Consider the following 14,289-nt stretch of genomic DNA (forward strand, 5'->3'; position numbering starts at 1 on the left):
ATCAAAGTGTTGAGAGCAGACTGGAAAATTCACTCTTGGAAACGAGACACTGGGGATCTTGATTCATACCCTCTTGTCTAATTATAAATGTATTTGTTCAAAGGAAGACCTTTGAAAAATGACTCTTCCTGGCTGGGCAATTCACACAGCCTTTCCGTGCCTGAGCCTACGCACATAGGTCTTGCAGAAATCGTTTGTATATGAAGCGCTAGCGGGGTTTCTTTTCTCTTTCTGTCTTTCTTTTTGAGCCTCGTTCCATTTTGAATCGGAGACCCCGAACCAGATTCGGTCGCATTTCCTTGAATAATTATGCCTGCTTTTTACCTTTAACCCACTTCACGGAGGCAGCGAGCCGCTTTTAAAGCGCTAAGGCGCCACATGAGGTTAAAACGAGGTAGCTAAATAGTCTGAAGCCTGGCCTGGCCAGCCTGTTTTTAAGAATACTGTCAAAGGGCAAGACCTGACAAGGACTTGCATAAGCAATTCCCAGTCAATACAGCTAAATACCCAATTTTCAAGAACGTTGAGAATGAACATGAATTCAGATGTACCCACTCTCCCACTGCCCCCCAAAATGAGACAATCCCAACCCTCTAACACTGGGAATGAGCTCGACTTCCCTGGGCCGTCACTCCTTGCAACTGTCCAGCACCGCCCAATACAGAATAGGAGGTACAGTGCAGCATGCACACAGAGGCTAACATGCTTGCAAATGAAAGCAGGGAGACAGAGCGGTTCTTGTGCTCTATTTCTGGTGAGAGAGAGAGAATCATAAACATGGGACCCCTACAGGTTATCGACTCCAGTCACCTGCTCTGATGCAGGATATGTGTGGGGGGGGGGGGGGGAGAAAGGGGTGTGAATGTGAACACGAATTTTTTGCTTCATACATGGATACAAAAACTAACATGCTGTTTATGTTAAAGGCTAATTAATTCCATTGTCTTCCCCCATTGCGTTATTCCCTTACATTACAGCCTCATAAGCTTTGCATCTGGCCCATGTAGTATTTCTTAAGGTTTTCCTTTTCCTACGGAGTACGCTCTACTGTTTCTCTAAACAGGCCTGAAGTCTGCGCTTTGTAGTGTCCTGCTACAGCTGCCAAGTTACTGGGACAACATCAGATCAGATCCAGCAATTTACCACGTTGCACAGAGAGACATGCAGTCATGATTTATATTTCACCAAGCATCACCCCCCCAACACACCCACCCCCACCACCATGTGTCTTATAAGAATGTCTGAAAATGCAACCGACTGAGTAACAGCTCAATTCTAGCCAACTGTTGATAACCGCCCTAGGACTTTGCCAACCACCAGCGTGCATCAAAAGCCATTTAGTGAAATTAATACCAACGTTATGCCTATTAAACCTCTATCCCGCTCCAGGTTCTCCCCCTCCCCCCTTGCTCTGACTTTTCATTTCATCTGACAAGCAGAGATGCCACAGAAATAGGAAATGAGTGCAAAAAAAAAAATCACCCTGAATATTCGCTCCCGGACCCTGTGCTAGACACTAAGCCAACCCCCCCACCCCCCACCCCCACCCCCCGCGCTGGCAGACTTTTGTTGCAACCTTTTTGGCCCAGGCTTTGCCGAGCCTCCGTCACATGAAACCAGCGGAGTTCAGAGCCCAAAGCAGGTGTAGGCTTATTGCCCCCCGAGGCTTTGGGCTCCCTTCTGCCCTCCAGAGCGCTGAGTCGGTAACAGCGAGAGGAGGCCGCCTCCTCGCGAAGGTACTTACATGTCCGAACGGGTCAAGGTGGTTGTTGGTGAGCTTGAGTTTTTGAAAAGAAACTAACTGCCTCATCCAGTGCGCCCCAGTAGCGGGTGAGTCTGGGTGGACGTACAGCCGGCCTGGCATGGCCGGTTCTGCCTTCCCTGTCACTGACCTAAACCAAAGGGACACAAAGCCGGCTTAGCCCTCGGGACCCGCGTCAGGCCTGCGCCCAGCGAAGCAAGTTCACCACCGCAGGACGGGCAGGAAAGATCGGGCTTAGAAGGAATGGAAACGTGTCTGTCTGTCTGTCTAGCTAGCTCCTTTGGTCTGTTTCAAAGGAAGGGGCCGTTGGACGGTCGCATCATATATTTCGGGGAAGGAGACACCAACACACACTACTCTGGAAATTAATTGAGATTTTTGACACATTTTCCGTTTGGTTCTCCCTCCCCCCCCCACCCTTCCCATTTAACCCCTTCCTCCCCTCTTCCTAAATATCAAAGAAAAGACCATGTGGCAATTCTTAACATTTACCTTCATGGTGAGTTTCTTTCTTAAATGCAGTTAAGTTGTTGGCCCCGCGATAACCAAAAGGATCCAACAGGATTCAAGTCATTGGCTAATTTAAAATTTTGTGCCCCCCCCCCAAGTTTGGCTGGAAAACTGGAGTTATCTCAGGATACTTCTCAAACCCCCCCCCCCAACATTTCTTCCTTTGTTAGCTTATTAATAGCATCAACTGACAGCTAAAAGGTATTTTTCAACCCATTTGAACTAGGTTTTGCTAACTGTGCAATCCAGACACAAAGATTTCCTCCTATCTCTGCACCTCTCCCGTCCCCCCATGCATGCATACCATTTATTATCTGCAAATTTGTATCTGTGATCATCAGCTGGTACAATATCCATGAGCAGTATGTACTTAGTTTTTGGATTGAGTCCAGTGACCTTCACTTTGTAACTGGGGAACATACGCCTAAAAAAAATAAACAAATAAACATAAATCTAGAGAAGAAAACATGACAAGAGGAGCGCAAACTCAGGCAATTGTGAGGGAAGTATACGCTACGGTAATCGGCAATATTAAACGAGAAACTATTCCGCACCCTTCAAACACAGACACACGAAACATAACTTTTCCTTTATGGTCCAACCGGGACTTTTTTCTTTCTGCTGAGTATTGCTCCGCTGTTATAGTTCCTATCTCAGGCAAAATAGTTAATTAATTAATTAAAGTTAAGAGGCATTTTTTTTTAATTCTTCTTTTTGTCTGTGATCAGTCCAGTAGTTACATTCTTCATTCTTTTACAATACAAGAGCACATAATCTCTTTCAGGGATAGTTATATTTATAGCCCTACAAAGAATAAATTACACTTATGTAAGTATGAGCTATTATATAGTGGATGTTTTTTTCTAAAATATTGGCCTTTGAATCAAACACATGCTCGTACATATATCGTATTTGAGCACATGTATGAAGTGTTATATACACGCTTACATAGGTTATGTGTACATATCTACATAAACACACTTGACAAATCTTTCGAAACATGCAAACACTCTTGAAAATATGACTTTTAGAAATCTTTTCCTTTACTACAAGCAGTATTATTTTGGTTTGAGCTTTCCCAATGTTTAGAAATAAGCATATGAAACTGTATCCTTTAATTTAAAAAAAAACTTAAACTTACTTATTTCTGAAATTATATTTGCTTTCAGATCTTTGAAATATGAAATCAGACCCATTTGTTAGTTCAGACTGAGTGATTTGAAAAACAGGAAAAAGAAAGCTATACAGACCAAAGTTACTCATCAAAAATAGCAAAACCTGATATTTAATATTTTGCAGGAAAAGAAAAAAGACCTGAACAATGAAATATAGCTATATCCCTAAATATATAACTAACAAAATATTGTATAAATTATATGTTTATGTCATAATAAAAATAAAGTGTTACATAAATAGTTAAAACTATTTGGTTTATTCTGGGGGTGATGTATGCAATTACTTCTTTAGAAGCTCTGTGTTGTAAATGTTTTTCACTGCTACCCATACGAGACTTTTATCCACGCCTGCACTGGAATTTTATGCAAGGTGTTTTATATTTCTCTTCACTGCTTTGTACACTCTGATCATTTGCAAGGCAACTTATTCCTGGCATTTTGAAACAAGTCAATGTGCTGGTTCATTTCACAGCATTGGAGTCTATAGTCTATTTGCTCCTTTCCCTTTTCTCAGTAGGACAATTAATTTAGTCAATTCTGTTCTGTGCAAACCTACTCCCTAATGGTTCTAGAGAGCTCCGGCCCTTTGTTTATTTCCTGTCTCTTTATTTGTGGAATATTCTCCTTTTAAAACGATACCATCTTTTCAACAATAGATATGTTCAAAGGGAAGCCGAGCCGTTAGACAGACCTATTTGTTATCCACTGCAAAACTTTGTATGGCTAGAGCTTTGTTTCTCTAAAGCACAGTTTGGGAGACCACACCGAGAACTATATAACAGAACAGAAAGCAGGTTTGATTTCTAGATGGTTTGCAGTGCAAATATAATTTTGAACTATTATTATTTTTCTGTCTGGTGACTTGTTTCCTGTATCGAACGAACCCCTACCTATGATGATGGCATGCACATTGTTCAATGTAGTATGCAAAGGGAAATATATTTCGATTCCCGGAGTTAACTGATGGGAGTCTGCATGGTGCTAGCCAATACTGCGTCTCAATCGATCACCAATTCCTCTTCTCCTTAACTTTTATTTCAGTGCTTCTTCAGCAAAAGGGGCTCTGCAGTGCCCCAAAGCATTAATATCAAGGGAAATGGTAAATCGCACCAAATACACTTAAAAGAGGTTGGGTTTTATTAAGTGATTAGATTTACCAGGCCAACCATGGAAGTGATCTCTCTCTCTCTCTCTCTCTCTCTCTCTCTCTCTCTCTCTCTCTCTCTCTCTCTCTCTCTCCGTACACTTAGATTTGCAAACCTTATGTTGGTCTAGATAGAGACACAAACAGTAGCTCAGGATCTTGTATACTTTTTTTACAGAATGACTGGAAGATGTTTCTGCATGTGTGTATTTGCCTAGAGCTGAACACAAAATAAATGTCTAGAAGCACAGAAATATGCTTTTCCAAATATTTAACTACTCCTTGTATTTAAAAAAAAAAAACCCACAAAATCGTCCACCGAGTTGTATTACATGAAACAATGTAAGATTTTGGCCAATTGATTGCAACCAGCATGAGTTTGGAAATACTCCAATGAACTGGATTAGGGAGAACCCCGTCCTGGTTAAATAAGAAGCCAGAAGAAACAAATCTTTTTGGTATACGCTGTATTGGAGGCCTCCCTCCTGAAAATATCCCAACCAGCCTTTCTCGCTGATCTACTCCGAAACCTTCAAATCGAAAAATGTCTTCAACATTTCTGGTAGCTTCAATTAGGCAATCATCTTCTTTTATTTCTTCCTGCTTATTTTCATTCAATTTTGCGAAACGGCCTCCGTAACTCATAATTATTGAGATTTTACATTGATTTTAAAATGAACTTTGACTCTTACATGACACGTGTGTCATACATAAGGCACACACACAAATAGACAAATATATATGTGTGTGTGTTGTGTGTCATAGGAGAGATGTTCATAAAAAAGTTTCTTTTCAACTCTGTATACACACACGAATGTGTGTATTTGTACATAAACGTCTGCGTGTACAGAATATACATCTGTGTATACAATATATATATATTCATTTTAAAAACAGAAGAGCTCTTTTATTAACCTTACCTTCCAGCCTTTGTTATAATCATTTCTGTCCCCACTTCGTGAAATTTTAGCCACAATTCTCGTTCGTGTAAAAACACTTTGATCCCCTCCATGCCCTGCAAATAAATAAGTTAATGAGTGAACCCAGGAGAGGACGAGCTCCGAGCTTTCCAAGAGCTGGGGGAAAACAGGAGACCCAGAAGAGGGATTGAACTTTGGCATGTCAGCACCGAGCGCTTCTGCTTTCTATACAATCCTAACTGACGTGACATTAAAAGACTGTAACTCCCAGACCAGCGCAAAGGAATGATTCATTGAAGGGAAATCTCCAGGAAAAAAAAAATTCAAAGAAGCTCTTGCAAAGCATTGCAGAAAGGAGACGGATTTCTGCACGGCACCCGCTTTCGTAGGAGAAGTTTGTAGCCTTTTGATATAGGGCTAGAGATAGGCACGGGGCCAAATGCATCAAAATAGACAATGCGTGAGGGCAAGACAATGCGTGAGTTTACTAGAAGGAAAACGATCCTGGGCAGAGGCGATTCACAGAAAGAAAGAGAATAAAACACCGTCTGCAAAGCCAGGGAGGTGCCCCGCACCCTTCAATTCCTCTAGTGGTGTAAATGGGCCCTAGCTCCACACAAACGATGCGTAGGACCAGCCGAGCGTGTAGCCCGTTACATTTATACAGATTGCAATGGAAGTCCTATAACAATACACTATTGACAACAGAGCACCCGATCTTGCTTTTCTTGACCCCCCCCCAAAAAAAAACTGCACCAGGAAAGAAAGCTCGGGCCTCAAAACCGGTTTCCCCCCGTCACAGAATTAACATGTGTGTGTATATATATTACGTGTGTGTGTGTATTAATGTTAATTCTGTGACGGGGGGAAACCGGTTTTGAGGCCCGAGCCTTCTTTCCTGGTGCAGTTTTTTTTTGGGGGGGGGGGTCAAGAAAAGCAAGATCGGGGTGCTCTATTGTCAACAGTGTATTGTTATATACACACATGTCCCGAAAGAAATAATAATCCTATGGCATTTCATGAATTGTTTCTTTTTAAATCCACTTCTTCCTACATGATTTTTGCGCCTCCCCCCCCCCCCAAACACAATTAAGATCTGAATAAGGATAGATTTATGCTAGAATCTCTCTCCCCTCTATTGTTCATCACACTAATAATTTTCCTTTTCTAGATGTACCTGAGATGTAAACACAGAGCTACATTAAACATGTATTCAAGACTGCCTTTGCCCCGTCAGCCGTGTTGTGCTCTGTTCTCATTTAAAGAAAGGGGAATATTCGCTTAATCCCCAGCCTTAACAAAAACTGCCCTGCATCTCATGGGGTGGTTTTAGACAAACAATGGTTTGTTCTAGTCCACACGAGCCGAGTCCCTGTGGTAGGCTGGAGTTTAAAAAACCAAAACAATCCGTTAACTGGGCCGCCGGCGTCCTGGCCTACTTTCCTCTTAAATGGTTCGGTTCAAAGGCAGAGCGACACAGTAATATCAGTCCACCGGCGGGTGCATGCTGGAGAGTCTCAAAAGAAACGATCAGCACCCCTTCCCAGCAACACGGGGGGGCACAGGACTTCTCCAACGCCCCCCAAACCCTTCAGATTAAGGAAGAGAGGTGGAAAGTCAAGGAAGGGAGAGGGAGACACTGAAATATGCATGTCTGTGTATATGTGTATGATGTGTGTGCCTTGTGTACGTGTTCGTGTGTGTGTATGGATGTGTGCGTCGTGGATATGTGAGTGTGTTTCAGGATATGTGTGTGTCTTTGTGTCCGTGAATGTTTCTATATTTGTGTGTGTGTGCCTGTTTGTATCTAGATGGGTGTTTGCTTGTAATTACCATAGCTAATTGTTATTACAGCAGTTATAGCTAGGATAGTCTGACGCTACTGTCCAGTCTCATCACTTGGCCCTGTATGCCTAGAATTACCCATCTCTTCAGCACAGAAACCCGGACAAATCTCGGCAACGATTCAACAAAAACCCAAACCGGGGAAAGACCATGCGAGCAGCGACTGTTTCTCGTCAGGTCTCTCCTCCTCCGCTTACCTGCTGGGTGAAAGCTGCCTGGGGAGAGGAAGGCGACTTGCTGCTGGCCCCGAGCTGACTCTCTTGTTTGGTTTCAGATTGAAGCTCTTTCGACTCTGAATCAGCCGGCGTGTTGGGAAGCCCAAAGCCTTCTTCAGCATCCGCCATGTTACAAGCTTCCTCCGCTGAGTCTCCCGCTGCAGGCGCGCACAGCAGAGAGGGAAGATAAGAGAGACATAAGTCAAAGCTGGCATTTAAGAAAATGTATAGAGAGAGCTATAGATATAGACCACCTTCTCCCCCCCCCCCCCAACACGCCCTCTGGCAGCAACTCCTCTTCAGCTGCTTGGAGAGAAAATATCGGTGGGGGCAAAGAGAAGCCTCGATTTATTATTCCAGTCCGCAGGGGAGATTAAATTTTTATCAAACATCACACACAGAGAGAGAGAGAGAGAGAGAGAGAGAGATTTTTGATTAATCAACACACACGAAAAAGATTAACAATATAGTTTAGCTGCCCTCCTAGTAAACTGTTGGCTAAATATATCTGGAAAGGCCTATAAAGCTAAGAAACCGGGTATTTTGTTTTTTGGGGGAAGCTCATTACAAATTTCACCTTTTTAAAGAAAATGCACAAGCCTGACTGGTGAACTACTGACCACTCTTGACTTTTGTTTTTATACTAGCTCCCCATTTATGGAGCCATCTACAGCTGATATTGCTTAAAATGTTTCCTTGAGAGAACTGAATTCATTCCAGGGGTGCTTTAACCTCATGGAGACGTGAAGCAAACGATATAACCTCGCGTGCAAAGAAAAATAAAGTCCCTTTGCAAAAGCAAACCGGGAAGCAATCAGCATTTTCACATGAAAGTGACTGCTCCATTCAGGTGCAAGCAACGTGGGAAGTTGCCTTTAATAGATCATATGGCACAGTAGAAGTAGAATAAATACAAAGTCACGAATTAATACATAAAATCAAGCCATTGTATAATTTCATGTATTAAATGTACCTGTCAGTTACACTTGCAGCTACATTGATCTAACCTACAATATTACAGCAGAAATGCAAAACCAGAGAACCTAAACTGAGAGGAAAAACTTCAGTCAGATACTAACAGTAAAAAGCGAATTTCAAAGATTTTTTAAATTGTCCTTTAGGTTGCAATGAGGGATATAAGCGATTAAATTGCCTGGTTTCTTTCTCTTTTTTTAATTTTTTTTTTTTTTTTTTTTTTTTTAGGATTCAGAACTTTGGTGTCGTTTATTTTAAATATGTAAAAATATTTAAAATAAAGTACCAGGTCCGTTTTTAACAGCCATGTCGGGGGAGAAAGTGACATGTTTTAAGCATAATAAAATAATTGCTTCTCCATAAGCTCTTTCTTCTCGAACCGTATTTAAAGCACTCTCTTTAAATATTAATTCCTAGTTATAGTCGCCTTTAAATATTGAGACACGACGTGGTGTGTTTGCACTGGTGCTTGGGGGAGAAACAGATGAATTAAAACAAAAAGTGAAGGGGGGACACATGCCACTTCTCTCTCCAAACATCATTTTATAAAACTATCTGGCTTTCTTCTCCCCCCCCCTTCAAATGCTCCTTTCCCATAACACACACAAGGCAGATGGTTTGTAATAAGTGGCTGAAGGGCGAAGGGGGAGGGGGAAGGTCCCCGTGCAGCGAAGGTGTGCGCCGGGCAGAAGGGATGAGACACGGCTGCTGGATTTGATGTCTCACCGGGCCCCCCAAAGCCCAGGCACGCTAATGGCAATGATGTTGTGCTAGGCACGCCAGAGGCAGGGACCATTTAAGGTTCCCTTCGCTGGGCTGTTGTTTTCATTCCGCTTCTCGGCGAGCTCTGGCCACCCTCCCTGACCCATTTTGACTCGGCTTCTGGCGCGCGGGTATGCGCCGGTCCCCGGCAGTCGGCGAGCTTAGAAACGGGGCACGTTCGTTGAAACAACGAGCCCAGAGCCACGGCGACGGCCGCGGCCGCGGAGAAGAATTTCTCGGGCAGGCTTGCGCCACACGTCGCCAGTTTTAAACATAGTTAAGCAGAAGTGGGGTGCGGGGGGGTGGAAAAATAACCACAGCGACTCAGCCCACTTTGAGATCAACCCCCTCCCAAGAGCGCCAGAGAGGAAATGGGGCTTGACAGAACCAGGCCTCGATCGCTGTATGACAAATGCCTCTTGCGCCACTAGCTAGCACCAAAGTGGGTTAGCAAAAAAAACAACCCCAACCCTTTCCTTTTGTTCCATCATTTATTTGTGTTTCTCTCCCCCCCCCCACCCCCCGCGGAGGTTACCTGGGAGGAAACCCCTTTGCTGATTTCCTCCCACAGGCCTTGGCATTCCTTGGGAAAGACACTGCCTGTGTAACAATGACCCCCTGCCAGCGCTTTCCTCTCGCTGTCTCTCCCCACTCCCCCCCGCCCCCCGCCGGACAGACAGGGACAGACAGACAGGGCAATGGAAGAACCGTTACCTTGCTTGTTGAATTCCATGCAATCAACGCATCTCCTTAATGTTTCCCCCCCTTGCAATGGAAATGAGTGGCATCAGGCTTCTGGTTTGCATGTCCTTGCATTTATTTATGTTCAGACCCGCATTATTATTATTTTAAAACACAGCCTGGAGGGGAAAAAAGCTCTCCAATGCAACAGTGCCTCTGGCCCTCTTTCTCGCCAAACACTTCCAGGTTGTCAGACGCACCAGAGAAAGGATCCTGAGGCCGAGATAAAGCCTTCCTTCTCGGCCTGATCGGGTGGATCCGGATTCTCCCCCAGCCAGCCCCCGCACCCAGCCCCCTCCTAAGGACGGGGTGGGGGGAGAGGGGCGGGGGAAGACGACAACAGAAAGTTTAGAGAGGGCTGTCGCTGAGTAGCAGGAGCAGCCTCCCCCGGCAGGTTTGTGATCTTGGCTCGAGTCCCCTCTCTCTGGAGGGCAGAGCGAGTTGCACATAGGAAATAGAAGCCGAGCGGAGCGCGGAGTGCGGTGACGTGGGGTCGGGCTCAGCTTTGCTCGCAAAGTGCTGAGATCTTCTGTCCAACCAGCTCTGATCCTGCTCCGAGTCTCTCTCTCTCTCTCTCCAGCCCCCCCCCGCCCCCCGCTTATTTTTCTGGCAGGCAAACAAGAACAAGGCACAAAGACAACCATCAAACTCACCAGTAAACCCCCCCCCCCCGCCTCCTTCCCCACTCCCTCCCTATTCCATCCATCTTCCCCAACCGGAGAGAAAATTCAAAGCTTGTGAATCCCCCAAAGAAGCAGTTGGCTTCCCTAACACAAACCATACATCGGCCTCCCTCCCATCCCCCCAACACGCACTCCCCCAAACACCCCTGAATATATAGGTTAGTATTTTAAACCAACTCACGAAAAATATTTCTTAGTTCTCTTGGGGGCCTTTGACATATGAAAAAGGGACTCGTTGACCCAAGCCAGACTGGATAAAAGGGATACCCAAGGCAAAGAAGGAACCAAGGCACCTCGTTATTCAACCTCCTTAAATTCAAATGGGTTTAACACAACATGAAGGGGGTGCCTAGCATTTTGTATTGTATCTGCAGAAAGATCAAAGCTCTTTTTACAAAATAGACCCCCCCCCCTCTTTGACCCCCACCCTACCCCACCTTTGCAAAACGAGCAGGAATTCTCCAGCCTTTCCACGGCGAGATGCAAATATATACAAAAGCTCAGAGGCTCTGCTGTATTAAAATAATCAAGCCGTCAGTTGAGAAGCGGGGATGTGTTTTTATCTGCATCTTCCTTCTCTCTCGCTCTCTCTTTTTAATGTATTATTTTGAGGGTAAAGTTGAATAGGTCAAAGCAGGGTAAACAGCCGTCCTGTCGCATTCTACAGCCTGAAGAGAACCAGATTGGTGGGTTGTATTTTTGATAAGAGTTGGAATAAATGGCATGGGTTAGATCTCTGCCCACCTTCTCTTTCTTTTCTTTTCTTTTCTTTTCTTTTCTTTTCTTTTCTTTTCTTTTCTTTTCTTTCAATTAGGGTTTCACGGAAGCTGAAAAATCGACCCAGACTTCCACCAACAAGCCCCTGGAGTGCTAATTCTGGATTCCTATGAAAGTTTGAGGTGAAATGGGGATAAGACAACGTTGTGCAAAAGTTTGTGTTTGTGTGTGTGTGTGTGTGCAGCTTGGCATCTGCTTAAACCTCTTCACGTGTCCTCCAGTTTAATTGCAACTTGCAAAGAATCAGCAAAGTAGTAGTCAATTCTTTTAAAATTGTGCATAGCTGAACCTACCGTTACAACCAACAAATTAGAGACTGGTATTATAACATATTATTTTCTTATTATTTTTAAAGGGGAAATTATATGCAGAGCGATGCAAAAAAAAGTATTATTCTATAAATATTGTAAATGTCAGAATAAATCAAGCTACTTCTTTGGCCTTAGCATGAACATGCCTGCTGTTTATCTTGTAAAATTGATTAGCTCAAATCTATGTTGCTGTTAAGTAAAGAGAATGACATTTCTGCCTTTCTGCAGCCCCCAAGTGCTTTCTGGATGAAAGTTTCCAGGTAAGCAACTTGGAGGCACCATGTCAGGTCTCTGGTATATTTTGTAACCATTCGCTTGTTTATAAAATCCCAGAATTGCACATGATCTCAAAATAGTGAGGATCAGAAAAGGAATTCTGCTAGTGAAATTTGAGATTTAAAAAAATAAAGTTAGAAAGTTGCATCCATAGAATGGTTGTTTTTCAGTGGACAGCAAAGTAGCATGAATGGAAAGAAATGCAAAGTGAGATGATCTAATCTAAGGTGCAATCCACAACCTGGGACATAACGATCAAACACCAGGCAATGCTGCTGCGTTTAGGCTCTAATATTGCAATGTAAACACTCACCTCTCCAAATCCAAACTAGCTTTTTCAAGGACCTTGAAGAAAAGTTGAAAACGACGCAAATAAATCGCGTTTATTTCCTTCTGCAGGTTGGAAAAAACAATAATCTAGGAAAAGGACCTCAAGTCCAGGCGCTATAGGACTGTATATAGAAGGAGCCTTCCAGCTAAAGCCGATTTGTGGTCTCAGACAAATTAAATATTACTGTTTATTACCAGCCATACTCCAATAAAATAAAGAGAGTTCAAGGCGATAGCTGCTATCTCACCAGCCCTTGCACCTATAGGACTCAGAGACGTCATCATACACGCAACTGGCCCATTCTATCATGGTTGACTGCGGCAGTAATGGAAGGTTAATTTGTATTCTTCTTTTCCTTTAAAGCCCTATCAGCTAGGTTTCCCCCTTTGCAAAGAAACCACTCAGTGCAATGCAAAATACAGCCAGCCTGGGTGGGGGGCGGGGGGGGGGGAATATAACCAAACAAACGTGCTTAATACATTTAAAGGGGAAGGACTGGAAAATCAGAGTCCAGTTCTGTCTTGGAATGGAAGCAGAAAATGACTATCAAACCAAGATCAACTCCTTTAATCCAATGGTACTGGCACGGTGCAGCTTACTTTTAAAAAATATACAATTAGTATTAATAGGAAAACTTGTCAAATGAATGTTGAGGCGTCTCTGAAAGCCAGGGCACTGGGCTGTGTATAGTAAAGGATAGCCGGGTTATTGGCACAGATTCGAGTGTGCTTCGGAGAACTATTATCTGCCAGGATTCATGATAATAAAAGTGGTAAATGGAGGCTGTTTCTTGACAAAAGAAACTGACCCGAAAAACTACTTCTCCTCTCAAACTCTAATCAGTCGCTGCAAATTAATAGCCAGAGCATGTAAACCAGATCTGTTAAGCTGGTACAATTTTGTGTTGCATTTCACCTCACCCTCTCTGGGGCACAAAGATTTTCCAAAAGATGCTAAAACATTGTGTCCCCCAACAGAGAGAGAGAGAGAGATCGGAAGAGAAATCAAGAGGAGAGAAAATAAATTGGACACCCTGCGGCCCTCAGGAAAACCCTAGATACAAAGCAAGAAGTTGTTGCAGGATCTGTGGACTTCAAGGTAAGTGAATACAGCAGAGACCCAGTGAGCTTCCCAGCTATTGTTTCACTGATTCTCTGCCCTACAGTTTCCCCTATTTCATGCAAGTGACCTGGCTTTTTCTGGTGGTTGAGTTTGTTCCCCGCCTCCCCATCCCCCACCCCCCTAGATTTTCACCCAGAGAACCATATTGGGGCTAGTGCGTCCCGGTACGCTCTGGGCTAACGAAGCAGCGGGTGCGAACTGCAGCATTCCAAGCCCATCTTCAGCATTCCAGGAGCAGAACAGAGTGGGGGCCGGTTAAAAAGCAATGCAACCCCAACTCTGGGGGGGGGGCACCCCCACAGATCTGCACAGCAGGGCGATCGCCGCTTTTAATCACCAGCAAAACCGGCGCAGTGCTCCCCGATCGAGTTCATAATATACAAACACGCTCGTTTGCCCAGAGTGGATTTAGTCCCTTTTCATGGAGAGCCAATGTCGGACAATTTAGCAACAATCTCACCAGAAACGTTTTGCTTTACAAAGGGTCCTACTTTGCCCTAGGCTGCATCAGGCTGAGGCTGGCATTTACTTGTGTATATATGCAATTTCAGTTTTAACCTTAAGTGTGCTCTTCATCTCGAAGGGTCTTGACGCTGTTTTATTTAGAATGAAAACAATGTCCCTTCACACACTGCGCTGGTTCTGGTATTCCCCCTCACTCCCGGCCCAGATATTGAAATTTACAAATTCCTATTAGCTAGAGGAGAAGGTGGTACAGAGTAGCTGCAATTACTTTTTAA

At 43.9% G+C, this 14,289-nt stretch overlaps 1 protein-coding gene across 5 annotated transcripts in view; it reads right to left on the reverse strand.

The window, feature by feature from the left end:
- TBX5 (T-box transcription factor 5) overlaps positions 1-12,635 on the reverse strand; it is a 49,336-nt gene extending 36,701 nt beyond the window's left edge. Inside the window, exons 1-6 of one of the 5 annotated variants that reach the window (XM_074972780.1) lie at positions 12,410-12,635; positions 11,477-11,616; positions 7,554-7,729; positions 5,512-5,606; positions 2,577-2,696; positions 1,745-1,892 (exon numbers count right to left, since the gene is read on the reverse strand). In XM_074972780.1, the coding sequence (XP_074828881.1) occupies positions 1,745-1,892; positions 2,577-2,696; positions 5,512-5,606; positions 7,554-7,700 (510 nt within the window). In that variant the 5' untranslated portion in view covers positions 7,701-7,729; positions 11,477-11,616; positions 12,410-12,635. Of the gene's footprint in view, positions 1-1,744; positions 1,893-2,576; positions 2,697-5,511; positions 5,607-7,553; positions 7,730-10,022; positions 10,343-11,169; positions 11,185-11,476; positions 11,702-12,409 lie in introns of those variants that run through there. The other 4 variants (XM_074972781.1, XM_074972782.1, XM_074972779.1 and 1 more) reach the window with 4 other exon arrangements.
- Between the last annotated feature and the right edge of the window lie 1,654 nt (positions 12,636-14,289).

This window comes from Natator depressus, chromosome 15 (genome assembly GCF_965152275.1).
Source record: "Natator depressus isolate rNatDep1 chromosome 15, rNatDep2.hap1, whole genome shotgun sequence".
NCBI lineage: Eukaryota > Metazoa > Chordata > Testudines > Cheloniidae > Natator > Natator depressus.